The sequence below is a fragment of the Aquila chrysaetos genome, chromosome 4 (assembly GCF_900496995.4).
Source record: "Aquila chrysaetos chrysaetos chromosome 4, bAquChr1.4, whole genome shotgun sequence".
Lineage (NCBI taxonomy): Eukaryota > Metazoa > Chordata > Aves > Accipitriformes > Accipitridae > Aquila > Aquila chrysaetos.
The window spans coordinates 58,368,058-58,395,373 of record NC_044007.1 but is presented as its reverse complement, the minus strand read 5'-3'; the positions used below and the strand labels follow the sequence as shown (position 1 = coordinate 58,395,373).

The 27,316-nt window shown below is 39.3% G+C and overlaps 1 protein-coding gene across 3 annotated transcripts; it reads left to right on the top strand.

Annotated features, from left to right (window-relative positions):
• Nucleotides 1-225: 225 nt before the first annotated feature.
• AFG3L2 (AFG3 like matrix AAA peptidase subunit 2) lies at nt 226-27,287 on the top strand. 3 transcript variants are annotated; one of them, XM_030011829.2, is made up of 17 exons: nt 226-440; nt 4,928-5,027; nt 5,498-5,566; nt 7,014-7,126; nt 8,048-8,200; nt 10,425-10,499; nt 11,743-11,867; nt 14,391-14,664; nt 15,236-15,373; nt 19,174-19,327; nt 19,908-20,015; nt 20,147-20,272; nt 21,297-21,407; nt 22,006-22,121; nt 23,079-23,279; nt 24,954-25,148; nt 26,289-27,287. In XM_030011829.2, the coding sequence occupies exons 1-17, from the start codon at nt 318-320 to the stop codon at nt 26,529-26,531; spliced, it is 2,424 nt and encodes an 807-aa protein (XP_029867689.1). In that variant the 5' UTR covers nt 226-317; the 3' UTR covers nt 26,532-27,287. The 3 variants fall into 3 exon arrangements, with proteins under 3 accessions (XP_029867689.1, XP_029867690.1, XP_029867688.1); XM_030011830.2 differs by having other exon boundaries at nt 7,011-7,126; nt 11,746-11,867; XM_030011828.2 differs by having other exon boundaries at nt 227-440; nt 7,011-7,126.
• Nucleotides 27,288-27,316: the final 29 nt, after the last annotated feature.

Here is a 27,316-nt window from a genome sequence, read left to right as displayed (position 1 = left end):
GAACGTCTCGACATAAAGCCGCGCCGCCGCCCGCGGTGACGGCGGCAGGCCCCGCCCCGGTAGGAGGGCGGTGACGGCGGTGGGCGTGGCCAGACGGAGGCAGACGGGCTGCGTCAGGCTCGGCCTTTGCCAAGGGGCGGGGTCTCCGGGAGGGGGCGGGGCTCGGAGGGGTCCTTCGGACGTAGAGGAAACGCGCGCGGCAGCGTGATGAGGTCAGACGTTGCCGGCGGGGGTGGGGCGGCGGCAGTGGCAGTAGCGGCGGCGGCGGCGAGGGGCGGTGGCAGCGGCGGCGGCGGCCCGGGGCGGCCGCTTGGGTCATGGCGCACCGTTACCTGCTGCTGGCGCGGGGGAGCTGCCGGCGCCGGGGACTCCCCGGGGTCCTGCTGCAACAGCTGCTCTGCGGGAGGGGCCTGCTGGGGGCAAGGCCCTGCCTGGCGCAGGTGAGGGGCAGGGCACGGGCCCGGCCGGCCGTTCCCCCGCCCGTTGGCCGTAAGCAGGGGGGGTGGGGGGCGGAAAGCGGGGGGTGTGGGGGGGTCTCGGCTGCTGTGGTGACGCGCGGGGCGGCCCCGCCGCCGCCCGGGACCCCGCGGCGGGGGGAGGCGCCCCGCTGCCCGGGGCCGAGGGCTCCCCGCTGCTCCCCGCGGCCTCTCCCGGCTCGTCTTCCCCCCGCTCCGGCGGGGGCGGCCGCCTGCCCGCCCGGTGCCTGCCGTTCCGGGCGGCGGGGAGCGGGGGCCGGCGGGTGGGCCCGAGCGCGGCCCCTCCTGGCCGGGCTGCGTGCGGGAGCAGCCCCGGGCACCGCGGGGCTTCTTCGGCCTCCGGAGCGGCCGAAGGAGAGCCTCTCTTGTCGGAGGAGGACGAGGCGGCACCTGAGAGCCGGTGCGCGGTGCCGCCGGGTTCCCGGCGGGTTTTCAAGCGATGTGTTCCGCCTGCGGCAGAAGCACCCCCTTTGCTTTGTCCGGGGCGGTGGTCCGCGGTGGGCGGGTTCGCGGCTGTCCGCACATAGCGTCCGTGCTGCGGGCTGAGCGACTCGTGAACCGGCTGCTCTAGCGTTACCTGATCAGTCGTGGTGGCTGACTCGGTTCATTCTCGGTAAAGTGGTTTAGACTGTCAGCTGTTACAAGAGGCGTATAACCCTTACGTATCGCAGGAACGACAGGCCTGTGCCACTGCTTGGGAAAAGGGAGATGCTGAACTCCTGCATCTTTCGATGGCACCTTGGGCAAGTCGCTTCATTTTTCTGTAGCGTATAGCGGAGAACAGTTGCACCTCGGTAGGTATGAAGGTTATTGCTAAGATAGTGATAATTGCGAGATGAATACCCACGAGGACGTTAGTAACTTTGACCTAAGTATAAATATGGGTTTTGTTTTTAATGTTGAATTGGTGTTTTTGTTTGGTCAAAGCTGAACATCTTTAAGACAATAAATAAAACACTGTTGGCAGTACTGCTAATCTGTCAGGAAGCTAATTCTCGTTTCTGTCAATAAAACATAATGAGTTCTCATTTGGAATGGAACAGAGGAACTGTGAAGGCAATTTTATATTCATCCTAGCATCTGGGTCCATGTGTACCTAGCAAAACAAGGAACTTTGTTTTTGTGAAAGCCATTACTTTTTTTTGATCTTTCTTAAAAAAAAAAAGTGAGTAACTTGCATTAAGTTAGATTTCTTTACCAGCTTTCTGTCCCCACCCCACGCCCAACGTGCTCTTATGTAATGTTTTGGTGACTTAGATAATTAAGGCTTCTAGCTTCATTTTATTTTGTTTTGATTTGGAACTTATTTATGGATAAAGCTGTAAACTTGTAACTTTCTAGAATTAATGAATCCTTGGTCTTTTACTTACATAGCTAAGCAAGTGGATTTTCTGTTGTTGCTTTGTGTAGCCTCAGTTTTTAAAAAATGGATTACAGTTACAAAGTTTTTGTAAAGTCAGTAGTTCTGCTTATTTAAAGTTAACTATTTTATTTAATGTTGGAAGGCACTTCTTTGGTGTTACAGATCTTGGGTTTCTGTTACACTCTGGACTAGTAACATTTTTCTGCGTTATTTTAACTGTAAAACTGACCTTTGTGTACTTTGCTTATCTTGAACTTCTGTTAAAAAAAAAAAGTTTTGATTTTTAGGAAGGTGTCACAAGGTTTGCCTGAAAAAAAATTATTATTATTATTAGGGGATTTTGAGTTTATATGCTGTGGCAGTTCTTTCACCTCTGACTGAGAGAAGCTGGGCAGTTTCCTGCTAGATAGCCCAAACCAGCATCCAGTCAAAACATGCTTTGTTTGCTTTCCCTCTGCTTAGGCAGCGAGTGTGCTTGTATCAGCTAAGCTTGCTGTAGCATTCTCATTGCCAGCCAACCCAAGGACTGGTCCTGTATCAGGATCAATATGATCAGTTTTCTGATGATTTACTGGTCATTTACAGAGTCAGCTGGTGATTTACAGAGTCAAAAAAACAAACCAAAACAAGCAACAACAACAAAAAAAAACCCAAACCCAAGTAGTTGTTACCATTGTAGCACGGTTCTAACAACTTTTGCGCTTGTGGAATGCTCTGGTGAAAGGAAGCTGTGTGTTTCAGTAGATTGACTCCCCTAGATCTGTTGGTAGCATAAAAGCACACCTCCTAGACTCAGGTGATTTACTGAATGCGCCATGAAGTCAGTTGTTCCCCTTTTCTTACAAAACAACTTTAAAACACTCAGGTCTCTGCATATTAACTTGACAGGTAACTATGCGCTTATTCATGGAATTTAGGATCTGTAGAGACAATCCAGCAACAAACCAGTTCCATTATTCAGGTCTGCCCCAAGGCTCTATCTGCCTACCCTCCTCTCTCCCCTTCGCTCCTTCTTTCTCTCCACTTCCCCTGATTAAACTATAACTTAATTCTGTAATAAACCCATGCTGGTCTAGCTGAGCCAGGCAATTGGATTTGGCTTACTTAAACTTTTCTTTTAAATGTGAACGGTTGCTTTGTTTTGGTTGGAGTAAAGGTTTCTGAATATTCCTGTCTCTACAAATAAAAAGTAATCCGAGCTTGCAGAATAAATAACTCCCCAATTTTTTGGTGGTGTAGGAGACCAGTGACACAGAAGGGAAGCCAGTATTACTGGACATGTCTTTGAGTTTCATCTCTTGCTCTAACATTCACTACCTGTTTGTATTTGAACTGCAGATGGGTTGGTCTGTGGCAAGCTCTTTTTATTTTATTGCCCACACAGATGCATCCCACTTGTTCTAAAGCTTTTTCTAGGCACACAGATGCAGTTGCTCATGTTGGAGGTCATAGTGTATTGGACCTAGTAGCTGTTCTCTAGGTTAGCTGCTCTCAGATTATCTGCACTGCACATGCTTTTCATGATCAGTAAAATATCCTCTTGGATTTTCAGTATCAGACTTTATTCAAAGACATGCCGTGGCACAAAATAATGGCTTGATCAAGCAGCCTAAGAATTCTTAGCTCAGTCTATAGCAAAAGCAAGCAACAAAGATGTTTTGGTATTCCTCTTGGTTCCAGCAGGTGGAAGTAGATGGCTGCTCAGAATAAGTCTAACATATTTCATCATTTAATAAGGGGTGGAGGGGGAAGCTCCCAGGCAGAAGGCTTCAGGAGAGTTAGCATTCAATTAATGATATGTCAGCATTCCTAGGGTAGTTTTAGCATGCAATCTAGTATCCTATGAGTTTAATACGCAAAAATAGGTTTTGTCTACAACCATTGCAACTTGACTATAACAAAATTGCTATGGAGACAGTAGCATTGAGCTTTCCTTCAGAAATGTAGTCCTAGAGGCGTTAGCCCTAGATGGGTGTTTGCTGTCGCGCATGATACTTTGAGTCGTGTTTCCAGGACCTATTGTTTTCTCTTTTTTGGTTTGGGGTTGTTTTTTTGTCACTATTTCTCTGGCTTTTAAGGTAAATAACTTCTAATGAAAAAGAACAGAAGGAGACTGAGTGCCTCTATGGCAGAAGGGAATGGAGGCAGAAAGTAAGTCAGCCTGTGGGGGAAATATGATATGGATAATTTTTTTTTTTTTTCTCCTTAGAAGCTCTGGGAAAGCTTAGGAAGGGGATAAGTTGGGATTTTATCTAAAATACATCCTTCTTGAAGAAAGGGGGTTTGATTTCTCTGTAATGAAATTGCAGTTTACTCTGTTTTTAAGTATTTGGTTATGATACCAAAAGTTTTCCTGAGAATTAGTAATTTTAAATATTTATATTTCCTTCATTGTACTTAAATGGTGAATAACAGTAAACAATTAGTCTTAGAACAAGGTGTGATAGACTTGGGTTTGTTGTCTTTTGGTAGCTGGATCTTTACCTACGTAGGGGTTTAGGTCTGCTTTTTGAACTGGTGTTTCTCCTCTGTGTTGGTTTCTTAGCTGGATGTAAGCATTGTCTGCCATATCCCTTTCTTTTGGATTCAAACAGATCTTTCATATTCAGAAGTTACAGGTTCTTAACTATTTGGAAAAAGTTGCAGTTCTTTAACAAAAACAAAACATAATGCAGTACTGTGTGGATCTTGCTTGTACAATCAGTTAGTGCTGTACTTAAGTGTCATTCAGCTGATATTATGAAATATTTCCAATAGGACTGGTGTGTAGGTATTTAAGGTTCATAGCTTGTAGTGTTCCCTGCTTGATTTTTCTCTTTTAATAAAGAATGTTATATTTGCATGTAAGATGAAACTCTGCTCTTAAAAAATAGAATACAAATTTCCCTGCTGTAGAAATTACCCATTTGACTGAGTTTTCCTTTTCCACTGTTGTCTAACGCTCTAGTCCACAGCAGTTACTACAAAGTCTGTTGTAAAGTTCCTGTTATAAGGTATTATCTGACTTGTTGCAGTTTGGGACTACTAGAGAGCTTGAAGATTTTTGTGGCACCTTCTTGTTGCTTTATATTTGTTTTTCATCTTTCAGCTCCGTGAAGAAGTTACCACTGGAGTTACTACTGACAGAAGTACTGTCTTGGCAAGTGTAATTGCAGCTTGCAGAAGGCTTTTCTCTCAACCTCCCAAAGGTGATTATAACGTTGATCAGTGCAGTGAAGCAGACTGCATTCCTTACTGAGGACGGCACGGTTTATTGTCTGTGGGGAAGTAAGCTCTTGAACTAACCAGCCATTTATCTTGAGATGGAACATTGATTCATGGGATTTCTAGGAGCTATTAAAGAATGACTGCAGTTTGCTCAACTTAACGCTATGCAATGCAATTTTCTGTTCAACTAAGCTTGTCTATCTCTGGTTTAAAGGATAGCTTTACTTCAGGTTATTAAATACATTTGATACTTTCTTGTCAACAGTAGTAGACTTATTTATGGGAATCCAGTAGAACTCTTCAACAAAAAGACAAGAACAAAACCATTTTTGCAGCCTATATGTTGCTAACTTCTTTGCTGTTGTATACATTCAGCTTGCGACTGCTGAAATGTAATGACAGAATTGTAAACTAAAAAACAATTACAAGCTCTTTAACTCTTTCTTAACAGGATTTGAAAAATATTTTCCCAATGGGAAGAAAGCTAATGGCACTAAAGGTACAGCTGGAGAAACAAAAGGTACAAAAAGCTGCTTGATTTCAGTTCTTTTTGTGTAATGGGTATTCATTAGACTAGATTTTAGCATAACATTGTGGGTTTGGGTTTGGGGTTTTTTGTTTATTTTCAGAGTAGATGTTTCTGTACCAGATTAGTTTAAAAGTGTGAATTGATATATTTTTATTAAATGTTATTTTGCTTTCATATCATGTATGTCTTCTGGAATAACGTTTATTTTCTCTTATGCTTCTGTTGGAATGCTGTCCTTAAATTCTCATTTTACTGTTTCCTATTGGTTGACATTAGTCATGCATTCATAAATTCTCTATGTGTATAGTTCTCAGCATTTCCTAGAGCAAGCTAAAATACCCATTTTGTTGTGTGGAATGACTGGAACTGGCATTCTGGGTGAGGATCCAGAACCAGCTCTTTCCCCAGGACCAACCATGTAGCCTGCTGCTTAAAAGAGGAGTTAGTAGTGGCAGTGCTAGAAAGAGCCCTACCTTTACAAGGAGGGGAGTGAATCTGGAAATTATTAGCAATAACAGCCACTCCGTTGTATCAGCATTCTACATAACGTGTCTTCCAAGGGGAAGGAGAGGCAGCAACCCTGTGAGTCTCTTACAAGAGCAGTAATAGGAGCACCAGTTTTCCTTCCACTAGGCCTTGAATGGTAAAATCTAGTGTCATGCCTAGATGCCCAAACTACAAAGCTGTTGAAAGAGCCAGCGTTGGAAGGAGTGTGTGTTAGTGTTGTGCTCTGTCTTGCCTTCTTGAGCATGTTGACATATGACATTATGCTACACCATGCAGGCACCTTGTGAGTTAGATGAGTAGAAGAATGATTAAGATGAACACCTCACCTGTAGTTGGCTGTTGCTGTGCTGTGCTTGTCTCTAGAATATTAAAAAGGGATGCCAACCTGTGATACCGATAAACCCTGAGCTTTAAGAGGACTATAGTGTGACTGGAGGAGTGAATTGTGGGAGATGGAGATGTTACTTAGACCTTATGGTGGTTTTTGGTTTTTTTTAAAACAAACAAACAAAAACCCCCACAACCCACCAGCAGCAAAACCATCAAAAAGACCCACCAAACCCCACCCCACAACCCCCAACAAAATGCTTAGAATAATCTTGCATGTCTTGAATTAGTGCAGTAGGAAATTTCATGCAGTCTCCATAAGAGGCTTCTTTTTATATAAGTGTCATCAGTTATCAGAAGAGAGGTTTGTTAATTGTATCATAACTGTATGAGATAATCCATTAGCTGGTGGAGAGACATTATGTATCTGTTTTTCTATTAAAAAGGCAGTTTCTCACATCTTCTAATTATTGTAACATTGCAAACTAGTTCATTTTTCAGAACAACTCTTTAATTTTAAAACTAATAAAAACTTGTGTGAGATTGGTATAAAATGTAAAGATGTGTTTTGGTTTTTTTTTTTTTGTTATATTTTTGTTAGAAGCAAAGCAAGCTAGTGCCCGGCAGCCTAGTGGGACTAGTAGTGGAGGAGGCAGCAGTGGTGGAAAAAAAGGTGGCAAGAAAGAAGAAACTAACTGGTGGACCAGATTACAGAAGGTCTTGACTTTAAAATATCTTTCTTTATGGTACTAAATGTCTTGTCCCCATGAAATAACCTTGCATGTGTTTTGCTTTTTAGAGCTGTATTCTGATTGCCTAAATCTTCCTTAAGCCTCCTGTGCCTAGAATTTCATAGTAACTGGCTCTAGGTGGCTCCACGCTCAGTGCCTTTCATAAATAACCATTTTGTATATACCTTCAGAGGCATCTAACTCTGGTTCAGGAATGTTAATGGAGTTTTAAGCTATATGAATATGGTTGTTGGTAGTCAGTGTTCTTATAGTGGAGCCTCAGGCCTTTAAAGGCTTCGTATTTTGTTTCAGAATATTGGTTTGTAAAACTTGCTGACCACACAATGCTAGTTAAATGTAGTTTACTGTTAGCCATTCTGACCTTAATGGAGTACTTGCATAAGTTTCTTTTTGAAATTTGTATTTATTGTCATTAGCTGTAGCACAAAGATGATAGCATCTGGCAGTACAAGAATATAAAGAATATTTTCCTGATTTTACTTGGTGCACATAATCTTTTTGTTTTTCCTCCTTCCTGGGTTTTTCCTGTTAGTTTTTTCCTTTATTTTTGTTGGTCTTGCATCTAGTCCTGGAGGGCAGGGAAAATTGTTTTAGAATGGAGGGAGAAAGGTCATATAACAGATAGCAAAACTTTTTTTAAAAAAGTAGTTCATAGATCAAAACTATTCAATTACTATTTGTAAAACACTTAAACATTTTCTACTAATACTGTAATTCTTCAGTTATATCTGAAGTTACTGAAGCATGTTTATACCACAAAATACTGCTTTGACGTTCTCTGTGGTAACCTTGAGTGCAGGGAATAGAAGCCAGAAATAGATACTAGAACCTGTTTGTTATATACCTTATTACAGACTCTAAAACTTTTTTTTTCTCCATTTCCTAGGGTGACATTCCATGGGATGTCAGGGAGTTTCGGATGTACGTAGTGGGAAGTTCTTTTTTCTGGACAATGGTTGTATATTACTTCTTCTTCAGGGTCCCTGGGAGAGAAATCACCTGGAAAGACTTTGTGAATAACTACCTTTCTAAAGGAGTGGTGAGTAGTGAGGGGAATCAAAATAAAAAATCGGTGTGCTGAAGATGCTCATTTCTGCCTCCCTGCCTGTGCTTGTATTTGTGTATCTGTGGAGTGAGAACTGGCTCAAGAGTAACTTTTGAGGGAGAGAGAGGGATTAGCTTTCATCTTAATCAGTTCCTTGATCTGATGATCTGGATGGCTATGTGAAGGTTTGTATCATTTCAAGAGAGGAGAGGGAATGAGCAGCTCAGGACAGAACGTCTTTGTTGGATAGCTCGTGTAGATGCTGGTTTGAAGGAGCAGTGTAACCGCAGTCTCTCAGGGTATGGTTTTACAGTACAGGTAGGCTGACCTAATGGCTTAAGCAGATGTGCCAGCTGCCTTCAGAAGAAACTTATTCCTAACCTTGAGCACTTCCACAAGCCCACCCCCTGAAGAAAAAAAAAAGTTTTCTGCTTGTTTCATGCCTTAAATCAGTTCTTTAGGGAATCTGAGGAGCAGCAGTGTGAACAGAAAGGTGGGGGTGGGGAATGGAAGAATCCGTTCAAGGACAGTAAATTGGCATAACTATGTTGTAAAATAGCCTCCTTTATTTGTTTTCTCCTCTCTTATTTCTTTTTTCCTTCTTACCTGGAGCCACTACTGGAGCAATCAATTTTATCATCGGTGTCCTATCTCTCTGTAGAACTTGGCAGCTTTCCACATTTGACGTAATAGGTTGGTGATGCCCTGAAGTTCAGGAGATTGAGTGTCTTACACAGGCCTCTTCCACTTCAGGAGCCACTAGTTCTTGGCTCTGTTAACTCCCTGTTTGTAGCTTTGCCTGCAGATTAGGAAAACGTTGGCTTGCTTCCTCCTCTAGGTTTCAGACCTGGGATTTTGTGTTAACAGCATGCTTCCAACCCCTCCATTACTTTGGTAAAGTGCTAAACAAGTTGTTTCCTACCTTTCTTTGTCTTGCTGATCTATGCAGAGCTGCTCTCTGTATGCTTCTCCCCTTCTGCCTAGACTCTTACAGTCCTGTTCTTACTTGACAATTCTGTGTATGTCTTGTGAAAAAAACCTTACTGATTATATTTGTCGTGAAGCAGTAAGACACTAGCTCAGTAAAAAGATTAGTTTAGCTGTTACAGTGAACAAAGCCGGAACCCTTGTTGCAGAAAAGCATTATAAAAGTGGGTTGTTGCACAAAACCAAGTCACTTGGGCCTTTGTAAGATGTAGTCTGGATATTCAGATAAGCTAAATATGTAGCTATCAAACGCTGTTGGTTGCCATACTGGTGGCCAGTTGATGGGGAGAAGACATCAGCACTACTAGGGTTACATGCTTTTCAAAACAAAGATGTTCAGGTAGTTTTGCATTAAGTCAGGCTAGATCTAGAGTGGCTTCTTAGCTCATGTTTTGCTTCATTTCTGCCAGAAATGGCCACATGTAGTGAGTTCAGGGAAACAACCTTACTAGCCTGTGTACGGTTCAGGCCCAACTTGTAGAACCATTGCTAGTTTTAAATCCTTTAAAGATGCTGAAACCAGTTATTTTATGGAAAGAGGAAGAAAAAGTGGAAAGAAACTTTGGTTGCCTTCTGAAGAGACTCTGTCAGATTCAAGAAACTAACCATTTGAGACCTCTTAAAAAAGAAAAAAAAAGCTTAATAGTACATATCTGCAAACTTGCAGCTCAATTCTTGATTTTAGTTTATATGGTACCAGTTACCTCAACTAAATTCTTCTTTATCTAATTGATGTTATTGTGTTTAACATGGTAGGACAGGAAGTCTTTTATATTGGGGAAAACAATTGTAAGTGCAAAGTTAAGTTTCCCCCATTCTGTTCAGTTTGGTTTGTCTTGGAAGCTGCTACAAGAGTTTGGGGTGTGGTCTATTGCTTTTGGTGTTTGACCATTGAAATAGTTAAGTATTGTTTAACTATTTCACTGTACCTGTGATTTGAGCTGAGGTGTGCATTGGGTTTTTTCCTTGAAAAAGGGTATGAGGTCATCCGTTCAATCTAAGTTTTAATGTGCCAATATTCCTTGCTTGCTGATTACATACACAATTCTTCATGCCATTCCTAATGGCAAACTGTAGATTGTGGAGCCATCCTGATCTACAACATGAATTTTATTCTCCTTACTGGAAAACAGAACAGGTTCATATTTGGTATATATAGCTCTTAGCTGTGGCGGAAGTGCAGTGACTGTACACTCTAACCCATCACGAGTTTTGTTCTTTCCTTCTACAGGTGGACAGACTTGAAGTGGTGAACAAGCGCTTCGTTAGAGTGATCTTTGTTTCAGGGAAGTCTCCTCATGAATGGGTAAACGTTTTTAATAGATATATATGAGACATTAGAAACAGCAAAGCAATCTTTTTAGGTAAAGTTTGATACAGAAAACTTGGTCTGGAGCATTAATAATCTCTTAATCTAAAACATGTTTTCTGCCTTACTGTTACATTATCCTAGATTGTGTGTTTTTCACTTTACTGTATGGATTGTTTTGCCACAAATATCTTAAAGCTATGGCAAGTAGTTCCTTCCCAGCACCATGCTCTTAATACAGATACATGAACAGGAAGAGTGAGAAATTGCTGAAGGTTCTGTATTTCTAGCTGCTGTTTTCCATCTGCTCAAGAAAACCCCAGACTTAACCATACACACTTTTGGATATTTTCCGTTCCAGACTGCTTTTAGCTAGTTATTTGAAAAACAAAAGAGAAGCTTTGTCAGGTTACCTCTTCCTGGGTGGTAGAGTTTTTTAACTGACTTTCTGAAACAAGGTCTGCCAGTCCCTCTGGGATAAAGTGAAATCTGCAGCAGTTACTTCATCAGTGGATTTCAGTGTGACTTATTTATACACCTACTCTTTAGCCCACATACCACCAGTTGTCTTAGTTTCTCAATCAGTTAATACTTAGGACGACTATAATTTTTTTCTTTTTCAGTATTAGGGTAAGTAGGGGCAATTCAGGCAGGTCATGGTGCAAAAAGGGAGATTTTCTTGAAAAACCAATCTCAACACTGTTTGAAAGTAATGTCTGGAATTTTTTTCCTGGTGTATGATATAAGTTCATGCTGTCTTTTGTGAAGGCAGCTAACTTTCAAGATAGCATGGACTCCAAAAGTAGAGAATTGCCTTTCTTAATTAGGAAAGCTGAGACCTTCAGGTGAAAGAGTAAATTGTATGGCTGCTGTGTTTGCCGGTTCAGTGCTCTGTATTATTCTGACTGCATAGCTCCCTTCTAAAGATCTGTTTGCCTGCTCTCCTTCCATTTGTTCCTGGAGAAAAATGCCAGGTTTTCAGTCTGTTTAAAGTGCCCCAAAACTATTGGGTGTATGATTCCTATAGAAGCAGTGACAGATACAGTATATTCAGGTTGGTAGGCCTAGATTTATTAGGTGCATCTTACATCCGTTGCACACTTTATAAGGCAACTTAAAACTCTATTTTGGTCTGAATCTGTTCTGAGAATTTCTTATGTATGTGTTAGAAGAAGTTGGCTTGTAATGAAGCTGAAATAAGATAGGGCACTTTGTGGTGATCTCTGCTTTTTTTTTATAGCAGTACGTCTGGTTTAATATTGGTAGTGTGGACACTTTTGAACGGAATCTTGAAACTGTGCAGCAAGATCTGGGAATAGAAGTGGAGAACAGATTGCCTGTAGTCTACTCAACAGAGAGTGATGGGTAAGAAGTTGCTTTAAAAAAAGTCTCTTGATAAAAATGGTTGTCTTTACAGTAGAAAAGCAGAGTTGCGAGACATGCATCTCGTGCTTCGCTAGGTGGCAGTATTATCAGAATAACAATTATCTTGGTTTTATTTTTTAATGTTAACTGTAAGAGGAGCTGTTCAGTACTTTGTCTGTGTAGAAATCCATATCCTCTTACCTTAAATATAGCTTCTTATTACATAAATGTTTCTGTTTACAATTAGTCCTTCCTTCGTTTAAGCCCTTCCTCCAAGTGACTTGGACTAGAGCAGGAGTCAGCCAGGCACAGCTGTAAAGCTCCAGAGATGGCACTCATGCAGATTTTTGGACAGACAAAACACAGCATAGAACTACAGCATATTGACTGAGATATAACAGGCACCAATTTCTGCCTGTAAATTCAGCAGAAGTCAAATTCTGTGGCCTTGCAAAAAAGCAAGAAATTGGTGATTAAGTAAATCACACTATCCTGCCTGTTAGTAGGAGCCAGAAGATGCATCATGCTTTTTATCTCTAAATTGGTTAAGAAAAATAGTACTGACATTGTATGGCATTGTTGCTTCCCCAGTGGGGAATAATGGCTCCAGTACTAGATTTGTATTCTTTGTATTAGTCTTATGTAGCTGAGTCTTATTGACCTGGGCTTTAGAAGAGACTAGATGTGGTTTTCTGAATGGTTTAGACGACAGATGTAATCTTTTATCCCAAGAACTGATTTCTTTTTGATCTAAGTCAGCAGTTTGAAAATGACTCCTGCTGGTGTCTGTGAAATAGGTTTTGTACCATCAGGAAATTCAACTTTGGGTGTAGTAGCTCGTATTACTAATGAAAAAGGCTCATTTTCTGCCTATGTTGTGTTTTCTTTCTTGATACTGTGGTGTGTGTTTCAGTTTTGGGGGATGGAGGGGGAATTTTTGTTTATTTCTGCAGTGTGTTTTACCAAGCTGCTGCTGCCTGTTTGTCTTGGTGGCAACAGGAAAAACAGTAGCCTTAACTCTGGACTGTCCTGTGATTTCAGACAGAGGTTTTCTCTTCCCTGTTCTTCTACAAATTCTCTCTCCTCGTTTCTCTGTTTCTGTCTAATGGGGCATGCTCTTAAGGACGGTCCATAAATAAACCTGCTGAGCCCTTATTTAAACAAATCTGGAAAAAAAAATGAGTGGGCAGGGCAGCATGGTGCTTGTGTGAAGAGGCTGCATGTCAGCCTGCGGCTTCACTTAACAGACTGGGAAAAGTATGTCAGTTCCGACGTCGTCCTTGACCTCGCACAAATCTCTTACTTGCTGAGCCCCTCTTTGACCACAGTCTCTCTGGCCCTTTACTCCTCAGTGTCTGTTCTTCATAGAATATGTTGCCTGTAACTTCTTGCTCTGGCCCAGAAATGCCACAGGAAACAGGAGAGAGCAGCAGCTATATGATCAGTACTGCTGTTCCCTGCCATATCAGAATCAGCTGAATACCATAAAATAGGGAAAATCCTTCTTTTCTTCTTCATCTCAGAAACATGGGCTATCAGTAAAGCCTGGCAATCCTGTGCTCATATATGGTAGTGCTTCTTTTCAGCATTTTGTTTTTGCTGAGTGTTGACAGAACCTCTTGTGAGCTGTTCCTTGAAGGTCTTACCATAGAAAAATCTGTGCAGTGCTCAGATACTGTGACAGTGAGGATGGTGTTAGTATTAGGATTTTTGGCCTGTACAGAGCTATGCTAGAAAGCTGGAGGACAGACAGTGAAGGGTAATGGGCAATGAGTAATTAAAAAAAAACCCAAACCAAAAACAACCAAAAAAACCCCAACAAACCAAAAACCTATAGCCATTGGGAAGGGAAATACACATCGAAAGAACAAAATGAAGAAAGACCTAAAGGAATAAGAGCAAGATTATATTTTGGAGAGAAAATTCTGCCTGAAGTTGTAGCATACGCTGATTATATGCAACCTAATACAACTTATTTTGACAATATAAGCATTTGCATAAACTAGTCCTGTGAATTTACCTTTGAAGGGCACACAAAATGAGCTACTTCTGTTTACTAGGTAATGCAGTTTTCCTCTGTAAAACTCATCAATGTCACTTGATGAGGTGTTTGGTTTAAAAACAAAGAAAAAAAAAAACCAAACCCCAAAACTGTCACTTGTTAAACATCAAGTGTAGAAATGTGTTATCCTCTTAAGATTATTAATTTACATTTTCCCAGGGTCACGAGGGAAGGAGGATGGGCAATGAAAAATTAATTCCAACTCTTCAATTATAGTGACAAGAGGCTTTTTGGCCTGTTTGACTTCTGTAATTCAGAATCTTTTTTTTGTTCTCAAATTTATTTTAGTTATTTCCCAATCTGAACAGCTTGCAAAAATGTAAACATTACAACTTAACAGAGTGTTTGTCCAGAATTTGTTCAGGGCTGCTTATGATGGAACCAACATTTTATATGTTATATGCAGTAATGGATTTTTGAAATATATGTGGTTTTCTGCTTTGTTTGGTTTTTCTCCCCAGGTCTTTTCTCCTGAGTTTGCTGCCTACAATCCTGATTATTGGTTCTTTACTGTACACATTAAGAAGAGGTCCTGCAGGCTTAGGTCGAGCAGGGCGTGGAATGGGTGGACTCTTCAGTGTGGGTGAAACCACAGCCAAAGTCCTTAAGGATGAAATAGATGTTAAATTCAAAGATGTAGCGGGCTGTGAGGAGGCCAAATTAGAGATAATGGAGTTTGTTAACTTTCTGAAAAATCCCAAACAATATGAGGATCTGGGAGCAAAAATTCCAAAGGTAAGGAAATGATGACTTAGCAAATAAAGACTTTATTGTTTTGGTAGTCCTCAGTATTCTAAATTGGACTAGGAATGTGTACATATGCAATGCTTTCCAGCTTCTCACAGTCAGAAAAAAAAATAATAAATAGGCATTAAGTGCCAACAGTACAACTGTGGTGCCAGAAGATTTGCCTCATGGAATACTTCATCTGTTTGCATGGGTCAGAAATGATACATCGCATGCATGTGTACCATCATTGTTGTTTATAGCTGTTACAGAATTGTCATTTGGCTGTGTTGTTGTAAGAGCCCATCTGATTACATCCTTTTTTTTAATGTCAGTCAAAGAAAACACAGTTCCTGTAAATCTAAGACAGCATGGCAATGTTGTAACTAATTCTTTTTTTTTTTCCTTTTGCTGGTTTAAATGAGAGATGATTTTCGGTTTGTTTCCTTGCACAGTTTTGACTGTGGTGGAAGAAGAGCCAGTGGACTGAACATCATAACGTAGATCTTTTAAGTAAGATATTTCATAGGCTTATATTGTGTTTTCTTCATGAGGAAAAATATACCTGTTTCTCTTGCAGGGGGCAATTCTGACAGGTCCTCCAGGTACTGGGAAAACACTTCTAGCTAAAGCTACAGCTGGAGAAGCTAACGTACCATTTATCACAGTCAATGGCTCGGAGTTCTTAGAGATGTTTGTTGGTGTGGGTCCAGCTCGAGTAAGTCTTTGGCTTTGTTCTCATTTCAGTATTAGTTGTTGAAAGGATGTTCTCAAGTTTGATTGTAGCTGAAGTTCTTTCATCTATGCAGATTACTTACAAGAGATGCCAGATGCCTGTCTGAACACAAGAACCATACATGTACCTTTCATAAAAGGAACTATTGAGTTCAGTATCTGGTTGCAGGTCATCGAGACCTTAAGGGTTTACCTCTTTGCAGGACCTTAAGAAAACAGAACCAAACTCTCCAGGCTCTGCTCTGAAGTAAATTTACTAGCTGGGTCAGAAATAGGTACCCCATTTGACTGCTGCTATGGGAACGTCTCCTCCTGCTCTAAATCGTTCCTATTTCTTTGAAGAACTTTATTCTCTTTGTGGTGTCAAACTCTTAGATATAAGTAGTTGTCTGGGACACACAAATGAGCTTCTGGTTGAAATAGGAGTCCGAGGGTTATGGAGCTAATGATTGATTTCTGGAGATGAGGTGACTTAAATAAGTAAATATATCTGTCTAGCATTTTTTGTGCTCTTTTGCCTTAACTCTCTTAAAATAGCTCATTAAAAACATACAAAGTGGAGGGAGTTAGCTATGTTCCAGTACATCTGTTTTTCTTTAAATTTTTTTTTATTACAACTACTTGTCAAACATTCAGTTTTAAATCTATCTTCTGTCTAGGAAGGAAGGACACTTAAATCTGCTGAAAAATATTCTATAAACAAGTTACTGGTAATATTTTACAAATGAGGCGGGTAACACAAAAAATTAAGGTTCCTCATAATGTCCAAAATTTATACTCCATTTTCCAATAGTTCATACCTTCACCAAACTCCAACTATCTTGTCTTAAGCTTTAAAAAGTATACTGCAAGGTGACACACTTTTGGAAAACTAAGATTTGTTTGCCGCAAATTCTGCAAACAGACTTAAGGAGGTGTACTGTGGTTTTTACTTACGTTTAAAAACTAATTCTGCTAGCATGAAGTGGAAATGCTTTAGGGTCTTGATTTTGAATTTGAAATTTGACAGGGAATAGCTCTTGCCAGATATGCAGTTTTATGTCCTGTGAAAATTCTCAGGAAACTCATTTTGACTAAGTTCTGTGAAGCCCTGAAAAACTGCAGTTTTCACATGTCTAGATGTGTTAGAGGTTAGTAGATAAACTTTCCAAGATTTGGTCCTTAGTTTGTCACAGCTGTGCATGTGTATGCCTCTTGCAAGCCTAGGTCTCTCTCAATGGTCTTTTGCTGGACTTACAGTAATATAGGTGGGAAAAGATAAGTGAAGCCAGGTAATTTTGGGTCTTCTGAAAAGAGAAAAGGAAAGGGGCATGGGGGACACATGCAGGTAGGCACAGAGCTTGGAACTGAGAGTAACAGGAGCTGTTCAGAAAGTTAAATGCAGAAGCTAGTTGGGAGTGGAGGCTTCAATGAGGATGCAGAGAGAGGCTGGAAATCTGGAAAGAAATTGGCAAAAGGAGCTGCTATGGAGGGGAGAGGGTATAGACAGAGAGTGGGGAAATAGATGCAGGAACGGGTAACAGGGTAAAAAACATGGATGGTGACTGAAAAAAGTGATGGTTTAAAGCCAGAGGGTATGGAGATAGTGATCATGTATGTAAGATGAGTGGGACTTGAAAAAGGGAGCATGCAGTGTAGAAGGGACTTTACTGAGAAACAGTAAGAAGAGAAACTGATCCATATTCTCTGGGAAAGTATCAGATATCCTGAAATAATAATGGTATTCAAACTACATTGTCATTAGTTGTCAATACATACCTGCAATGCCCCAAAGCAAAGTGACTTAACCTTTCCTTACTGGTCTGTGCAGATGATTTACCAGCTTTTACTACCCAGTGAAATCTGTTGCCATAACAGTGACTGCTTTGGCTGTGAATTGAGGTTTCAACACAGTTAAGACAGTTGTGAATGATGCTAAATTGATTATTTGTAAATTGGGATATGCTAGAATTAAAACTGCTTACACAGCTGTCCTGATTTCGGCTGGGATAGAGTTAATTGTCTTCCTAGTAGCTGGTACAGTGCTATGTTTTGGGTTCAGTATGACAAGAATGTTGAGAACACACTGATGTTTTCAGTTGTTGCTAAGTAGTGCTTAGACTAAGTCAAGGATTTTTCAGCTTCTCATGCCCAGCCAGCAAGAAGGCTGGAGGGGCACAAGAAGTTGGGAGGGGACACAAACTGGGGGGAGTTGGCTGGGGCAGGGAGGGGGTGCAGATTGCTGCTCAGGAACTAACTAACTGGGCATTGGTCAGTGAGTGGTGAGCAATTGCATTGTGCATCACTTCTGTATATTGCAATTCTTTTATTAGTATTGTCATTTTATTATTGTTATTATTATAATTAATTCTATTCTAACAGTTCTATTAAACTGTTCCCATGAGTTTTGCCTTTTTCCTTCTGATTTTCTCCCCCATCCCACTGGGTGGGGGGGAAGTGAGTGAGCAGCTGCGTGGTGCTTAGTTGCTGGCTGGGGTTAAACCATGACAACAGCCTTGGTTCCTTTGGTGTTTTTTTTAAGTGTATATGCATTATGGTAACTTGTAGTTCATTCCTTCTGAAAAATAGCTGCATGTTTCTGGATCTCTGTGTCTTTCCAATCAAAAGATAGTTCACTTTTGAGCATATGACACTTTTTCCTTGTTTATCATGTTCCTTCATGCTCTATTCATTGTACTTTTTTCAAATTCTGTTTACTACAGAGAGTCACTCTGACTTGTAGAGTGTATTGTCCAACATTCACATCTCTTCACATCTGCTGTACATTGTCATCAGAGAAGCCTTCTCTCATTGCATCTCTGATGTACAAAGTAGTAAAGCTCTGAGTTGCACATAATTCTCAGGTCAAGAATCTTCTGTAACTTTTTATTTCCTGTTTGGTCCAGTTCCATTCCTGAGTTGTAGATCTGAACTCACTGAACTGGTTTTAATGAGGTGCTTCGGACATATTTGCAAGCAGAGTAACATTGTAATGTTGCATCTTAAAGCCAATCACCCTGTGATGTTAACTACTACAGTAGTATTTGATAGGTAATATTTAAAACCTGAAAGTAAAAAAAAAATAATTCAGCTATTTGCTCATTGGCCATTTTTTCCAGACTTCTAGAAGTTAATTTAACTTCCAAATAAATATTTGGGGGTGAATTCAGTTTTCCTAGCCCATGTAACGTAGAGACAGGATGGCTAAGAGCCAATATTTATAAGAGCATATCGTTAGAGTACAACGGTAAGTGCTTGTAAGTAAGTCTTAAGTTCACTGTAGGAACTACATCACCCTAACTGAAGAAAAACTTAAAAGATTTTATTTCCGTGGTATGAAGACTATGTGGTAGCATGCCCATTCACATTCCAGTTCTGCTTATAATACTGCGCATTAAAGAAGAGCTTAAAAGAGAAATCTTGCTTTAAATCTCTGAAGTTTGGAGGCTTTTGGAGCTGAAGGTAAAGACCTATTTCAGTTATTCAGGAAAAGTGGTTATTTCTTAAGGCTTTTAAGGTTTTTTGATGTTCTTAATTTATGGATTGAGAAAGTATTTGTCAACCAGTGGGCCTCCACGTCAGTGATTTCTTGCTGAGCAGCAGCTACAGTGTAACTTCTCATTGCCTTGAGAGCTGGTTGGAGGCTGTGGAATACTTAACAACCATCCTCAATTATGGTGATACTGTTACTGATGTCCTCAATTATGGTGATACTGTTACTGATGTACCACATCCCCTCCTACCCACCCCCCAACTCTGAACAATTGCAAACCGATCTGATACATACTCTGTTCTCCTATTAAGGTTAGAGACTTATTTGCTCTTGCTCGTAAAAATGCCCCGTGCATTCTCTTCATCGATGAAATAGATGCAGTAGGAAGGAAGAGAGGAAGGGGCAACTTTGGAGGACAGAGTGAACAAGAGAACACGCTCAATCAGCTTCTAGTAGAAATGGATGGTAAGTATTTAACATCTAATATTACATTATAATAACAAGGATAAGGGAAAGAACTAATATGGTTGTTCAGACCTGTTAACCAACATTTGGGTTCTAGCTTAAATATAAATTGTGTTTCCTTGCTTCCTAAAATGAAGAATGGTGACCCATTTTGCTGCAGCCTGATGTTTTGCTAAAATTCGTTTGGAAAAAAGAACCATCATTCTGCATCTGATAACTCTTTGTCATAGTTGAATAGGCCAAAAAAAAATTCTTTGGATGAGACCAGTCTGTCTGTAAAAAATACAGCTAGCCATGCTGGTTCTGCAATTTCCTGAGCAGTTAATCTATTATTGCGTTTTGAAGATAAAGCAGGATTTGATATAGTACTTCACAAAGCAGAGCCCAAGGCCATTTTTTTGCTTGTTATGAAAAGCTGGACAATGCTCTAATAAATGGAAGTATTTTCAGCTTTAAGATCATTTGTTTAAGCTGTCAGTTCTTATGTGGCCCTGTAAAGTGGACAGTCTTTTTATTTCTTTTTTTTTTTAATGGAAATTATATTTACACAGATTTTCTCTTTATTACATTTTTTCAACAGGATTTAATACAACCACAAATGTAGTAATTTTGGCAGGTACTAACAGGCCAGATATTTTAGACCCTGCTCTAATGAGACCAGGACGCTTTGACAGGCAGATTTACATTGGTAAGTTTTATCTGCATCACTGTATAGTTCTGTGTTTGTAGCTATTTACATATGTAACTTTGTTCCTTGCATACATTCAATTAGAATATATATATGTGAAAAGTAAAAGCATATTTTTTTTCATCTTAAAGGACCCCCAGATATAAAAGGAAGGGCATCTATTTTCAAAGTTCACCTTAGACCTCTGAAATTAGACACCGTCTTAAATAAAGATAACCTAGCAAGAAAACTTGCATCACTAACACCTGGTTTTTCTGGTAAGCAACTCCTAATGCCACTGTTCTTCTCCATTTACGGTATAAGCTGTAGATATTTTAGTTCCCTACTATTTCTGGTTTTCTTGTACCTGACCTTCTGGATAGCACTCTATTTTATTGTATTTACTGGTACAGCAATGAAATTCTCTTTGCCTGTTTGAGCAAGTAGGAGATTTCTGAGAGTCTTAAGTTTTGTCTGCCTCAATCAGGGTGACATACCAAATGCCAGTTTCAGCAAAAGCAATCCAGAGATTTCTCATTGCTATCACTCATATGTGCATTCTTCCTTTTAATATGTTTGTTGGATTCTTTGAATGCTACTAGAAACTTGGGGTTTGTGGAGTTTGTGTGCATGTAAAAACTTCTCCCTGGAAGAGGTACTGTAACTTTGTGTTGAATTAGCAATGAATGTGACAACTTTCATTACTGGCTTGTAATTTAATCCATTTAAAGTCTGTGCTGACCAGTAGTTGAATTCTTCACTGTTTTCATGGTCTGTATAAAACTGGTTTTCTGAGGTCTGGTTGTCAACATTGCTGGAAACTACAGTGATGATGTTTAAACTAAGTTATCTCAATAGCATTACTGCAAATAATGTTAACAAGAGGTGGATGGCTTGAAACCAGTAATGTGGAAGGATATCCTTTAGAGATACATCAAGGTCTGAGCTATACTGGATCCATATGTAGGAAATTTATTCTGCTACATATATACGTTTAGTCTGTTGCAGACAGACAACTTATAGAAGGTAGGATATATCAAACAAGTACTTCACTAGTAATAAGCTCTATTTGGTAGCTCTCTACCCAAGAGAAAAATCGTAAAGCCTATAACCATAGTGCATGTATTTAAATATCTCAAAGAATTATGCTGTGTGTAATGAATTATTTCAGAGCGCATTACCTTTAATTTTCAAGTTCTATAAGAATCTATAGAAAACTAATTCTAGATAAGGTTATCTTTATGCTAGACTGAGAGAAAATTGTTGAAAATGATCAGTAATTCATGCCTTCTGTGCCTTTAGGTGCTGATATTGCTAATGTTTGTAATGAAGCTGCTTTAATTGCTGCAAGGCATCTCTCAGATGCTATAAACCAAAAGCATTTTGAGCAAGCAATTGAAAGAGTTATTGGAGGTAGGTGAATCGTGTCAATCGTTTCTCAAAAATTGTAATATGACAGGCAACTTCCTTTTCTGTATACATATATAGAAAGCCACACTTTGAATCTTTCTCCTGTTCTTCAAGATTGTATATTTTTGACTCCTAAACACACCTGAGGTTTAGAAAAGAAGCAAAAGAAGTATCATGTCTATATTGCTGACTTCTATAATAGGGAAAGGGGTGCGGAGAGAAATTTCATCAGAATGCTTTTTTAATTTCTTCAAAATGGCAAGAGGAATAGGTGTTTGGATTTAGCAATGTTTTTAACTGCTGTTAGCCTAAAGTAGTGTGGAAAATTATTTGATTTTTAAAGTACAAATGTTTTGTTTAAACGTTTGAATATTCTTAAGAATTTATACTTTGAAACTAGAAAATCTAATCAAGGACAAGATTACAGTAAAACCTGGACAGTACAAATTTCTAGAACTTGCAGATTTTGGAGTTTTTAAACTTTTTTCAATAGATTGTATACATGGCATCTAAGTATTGCTCACCATCTTTCTAAATGAAGTAAGTGATTTCAGTGGAGAAAGGTGTCTTTGAAACTACTAATCAAATTTATTTTATAAAGGTTTGGAAAAGAAAACACAAGTACTGCAACCAGAGGAGAAAAAGACAGTAGCATATCATGAGGCGGGGCATGCAGTTGCAGGATGGTTTTTGGAACATGCTGACCCACTCTTAAAGGTAAAGGAAACTAATTTGAACTAGTAATTTACCAGTAGCATGGACAGCATCTTTTTCTTTTTTTTTTCTTTCCCCTAAAGTTGAGAGTATTGTTAAGTATTAAAATATGTAATCTTGCAAAAGGTAGTGTAAGTGTGTAAATTTTAGAGTACTTTTTTGGTTCACTACTTGTAGCATTCTTAACTGTTTTCTGACTTAGCTGTTACAGGGTTAATAGTATAAATGTCCTTGGAAAGTGAAAGGGACCTGATCTTCCCATGAGTCTGTCTGCCTTGATAGCTGCTGCTTCTCTGAGGCTTTTAGTACAGATCAGTGGTTTAAGTTAATCTTACCAGGTTATGCAGGTAGATGCTTCTTCAGGAATATAACTATAAAAATTACCATCTAGTGGCTAATTTTAATTTGCTTTTTGCATGCACAGCTTGAGAAGTTGAATATAAAGAAAGACAGACCCCAATCTCCCAAACTTGCTTTAACATTCATAGTTTTGCTTGGCTGTGTTCTTAATCTTGTCTGACTTTCAAGCTTAAAATTAATCTTGTACAATTTACTGCTGGAAGGAAGGGCATTAGTAAACATGGAAACTCCTCCAACTAGTCAGAATACTAGAGATGGAGGAATGCTGTGTCTGTTCCAGAATACTTAAAGCCCAATACATAACTCTGAAAGAACTGTGGACTTTCATTAAAAGATTTTAAAAATACCATACAGTCTTTGGAAAAGATATGGCAGTGGTCTTACCTTTCTTTTCCAGATATTCTAGTAGTTGTTATCCCAGTTTAGAGCTAGCCAGGGCTTTTAAGGATAAATCACAATGAGGGCAAAACTAAATGGAAATAATGTCTGAATTAAACTTCAAGGGTGAGTATGATGTAGGTTGCAGTATTAAAAATTGAGTCAAACTGAAGAATACTTTAACACTATTTAGTTTTAGCATTCTGTTACTTTTGCTTGTAGGTATCTATTATCCCACGTGGTAAAGGACTGGGTTATGCTCAGTATTTACCCAAAGAACAGTATCTTTATACCAAAGAGCAGCTACTTGACAGAATGTGCATGACTCTGGGAGGACGTGTATCTGAGCAAATCTTCTTTGGAAGAATTACAACTGGTGCCCAAGATGACTTGAAGAAGGTGACCCAGAGTGCGTATGCTCAGGTATGTGCTTAAGTGAGACTTTTTCTTAGTTTTCTTTACCTACTACCTAACACTAATATTTTGAAATGATGCAATTTGATCAGGTATGTCCCTGAAAAGCCTGGTTTCAAAAAATACTATATGAATAAACTTTAGGCTGTTGTTGTATAGAGATGCTGATGACGCAAGAGTTTTATTATAGTCTTACAACAGGAGGCTATGCATTAGGCTTTGATTACTATGCTACATCTGCCCACAGGAACATATATGCTGCAGTTGGATTCAAATTCATGTGGAAATTGTATACTTTTTAAAATGGAATTTAGTGCACAGATTTGATCATCTGATCCTACCTACTTCTACAGTTGCCCAGTTTGAAGACACAATTTGGATTCACATGTGTAACTAAATCCAGAAAACCTGGTATTTAAGCACTATTTGCTGTCAATTAAGGCTGCTGAAATTGACATGAGTTTGTGTTTATCATATTAACTAGTGTAGATGAGTAATGTGAAATACTATCAATGTAATGACTCACCAAAGTGTAGCTATGCACTACACATGGGTCTGTTATTCCATTTCCTGCATCAACACAAAAGATGTCTCTCTTGTTCACCCTGTGTCTTATAAAATGACATTTTAAAGTACACTTCTTTTTCCCTGCACAACACTTACCCCCCCACACCCCCAGACCACACCTACCTCCTGGTCTCTGGTGGTCTTCTTGTTGCCCCAGTTCTGGAAATAAATGTGCAATGAAATCTTGTTAATGTTAATTTTATGGGATCTTCAGTGACTCTTGCTTAATTTTAAATTAAAAAATGTTTAAGTACAGACTTCTATTCAGGTTAACGAGACATATTGTCTCTAAAGAGAACTGGGGGCTTAAATAAAAGTATTGAACTTTTCTTAAGGAGGCAAAGTAAGATGTTTGGTTCTAATGTTGAGATCTCTGAATTCTGAATATTCTTTGTCATACCTATATTGATCTTGCAAGACCAAGCGGAGAAGTGCCGCTTTAGTAACCAACAAATTGATAGTAGCCATAGAGTGAGTACTTAAATAGCAGTTTGAACTTATTTCTGCCTCTGCTGGAGTAAAATGCAACTTAAACCATCCATATTTGGCAACCAGAGGAGTCAATATTCAGTAATAAGTCAAGCAAGATAAGAATCATTTTCACCTTTGTAGGGGAGTGCCTTGGGATGAAGTATAGCATATGATTTTTGCATATGATAGGATAAAAATCTTCAAGACCCTCTACTTTAAGTTAACTTATCGATATGGGTGAGTGGAATATGCTAGACTTTGGATGCATTTTGAATTGGAAAAACACTTATTTCTGGTAAAGGAAAAGAGTATTACTGCTTAATGAAGGCTGAAGTATTTTTCTGTAATATCTTACTATTTAAACAGTGCAGCATTATGTACATTACAAGTAACCACCTTTAAATGGTGATATTTGTATCCTTCAATTTAATCATTAGAAAGAAATAAGTGGAAGTCAACTAAGGTACTTTAGCTTAGGTAGACTTGAGTTTTCAGGGAAGGGTTGGTTTTGGAGGAAAAGACTGGGTCATAATGAAATGACTTCCTCCTTTCAGTTTTGTTCACTGTATTTTACATCAACATATCCTAAAGTCTTACTATCTCTCCTTTGTTTTTTTTCTTTTTATTTTTTATTTTTTTCTTCAGATTGTTCAGTTTGGTATGAATGAAAAAGTAGGGCAGATTTCCTTTGATCTCCCTCGTCAAGGAGACATGGTATTAGAGAAACCTTACAGTGAGGCAACTGCCAGATTGATAGATGAAGAAGTACGGTCGCTAATTAACATTGCTTATGACAGGACGCTAAGTCTCCTGACTGAGAAGAAAGCAGAAGTGGAGAAGGTGAGCATTACAGTATTTTTAGCCACCAAGTTCAAGCTGGTAAGCCAGAATCTGAATTGAACCAAATAGATTAAAAATAGTGACTATGTAAGTATATGAGGCAGTTTGCTCAAAAACTACGTGATGTAATCTTGAGGGTGTGTCACAAGACTTAAATAAGTAAATAGAATTCTCCTTTTGTGTTGGAACACCTCTGAGGTTCTCATGAATGTGATTTAACATTCCCTCCCCTGTTATATGGTCAATATTCTTTTGGAAAGTTGGAGGGAAGAGTCTGTCTACTAAAGTAGGCTTTAGTAGACATACAAGTATGAAACTTAACCCAAATACAAAATACCAGGATTCCAATTCATTAGGCTAAAAGAAGCTCTCTAAGAAGGGAAGTACATATACCTTCCTTTCTCCTGAATTCCTTTTGAATGTTAAAAAGTATCTTTCTACCATAATCCTTCCCTGCCACCTGGCTGCTTGTGATCTGCCTTGCTGCAGCAGAGATTACCCTTGTGCATATCCTCTTCTTACACACCAGAAAGCTTGATACAGCAAAAGGATAACTTTCCAGGATAGGCATCTGATAGGCTTACTGACAAGAAGGCAAGTTTGTATGGATTCAGTAAATGGTGTTATAGTAGGTCCACATCACCAAAAAGATGACTGAATACGGTTCATGCTGAACAGTGTGCTCAGTGACCCAAGAAGGTTACAAACTACATTTGTACAGTATTGTATGCATTGGTATTTTATGGTGCTCTTTAGCTTGTAACATAACAGCAGCCCTGTTGAACCATCTAGTTTGATAGGAAGGGAATGCTTGTTTTCATCTATAACTTTGTCTTGCATCAGGAGCCTTTTGGCAGCAGCGAAAGGCTGCTGTTCTGAAGCAACAGTAACAGCAACAGTGGCCCACAGGGAGGGCACTTTGCTAAATCTTAAAAGTAGGCTTAAAAAAAAAAAAGGTATCTTTGCTACCTAAATGCTCACAGGGGAGAAAAATCATGTATTAAGTGAACTCTGAGCAACCTGGTTTTTCTGTCAAAAGTAATCAGTGCTGAATTTGGTCCCAGACTGCCTTAAACTCTTCCAAGGAAGAGAGCCAACTTAGGTATTTTATGTGTGTGACATAACTTATTGCTATTCCAGGTTGCCCTACGACTACTGGAGAAGGAAGTGCTTGATAAAAGTGATATGCTAGACTTGCTTGGCCCAAGACCATTTGCAGAAAAGTCTACTTATGAAGAATTTGTTGAAGGTACAGGAAGTTTGGATGAGGATACTTCACTACCAGAAGGCCTTAAAGACTGGAACAAAGAGCGTGAAAAAGAGAAGGAAGAGACAACAGATGAACAGGTTGCTAGGCAGATCAGAGGAGGGATGCCATTTTAACTGCAAAGTGTGTGATGATGTTGACTTGCACTCTGGAAGAGAAACAAACTCACCTAGTTTGTACTTCAAAACAAAAAAATATTTATTCAAACTGTATTAGGGATGGGTGGAAGAGTGATCTCTTGTGATGAGATAAAGATGTTCTGCTCACAGTTTACATGTGTGATATCATCTTTTACCAGTCAACTGATGATAATCTTTCATTTGTCAACTGAAGAAACACACATTGGATTTGAGCTGCAGTGGAATGCCAGAACCGAGCCTCTCAAACTTTGAAACAGTTCAGATTCATGCACAAACTTTGTGGCACTGGTCTCTTTTTAAAATATATGTAAGCTTACAAAAATTAAAGGTTTTTTGATTATTCATCTAAGGGATACCTGTATGTGACCTGTTTCCAGAAAAAGAATCATACAAAATGCATTGTTGAATGCTTAGCCAAAAGTCTGGTCTTACAAAGTACTAGCTTTGCAAAACTATCAGCTCTTTCATCTGACCCTTTTCCCTTCCACCTTTCATTTTGATTTTAGAAAAGTTTGTCTACAGAGAACTGCCATGTAAGTTGACAGTGAAACTGGACACCCACTTAAATATCTTAAACTGTACTCATGGTTCAGTGTCTTTAAGTCTGAAACTCAGTTGGGCTCCTGCAGTTTTATTAGTCAGTTTTTTACAGAATTCTGTAAGATATTGAACATATGAATGTGTTGTGTAAATACAGTTTGAGTCAATAAAATCAGTACTTTTCTGAACAAAGGTTGTTTTGGGGTTTTGTTTTTTTGTTG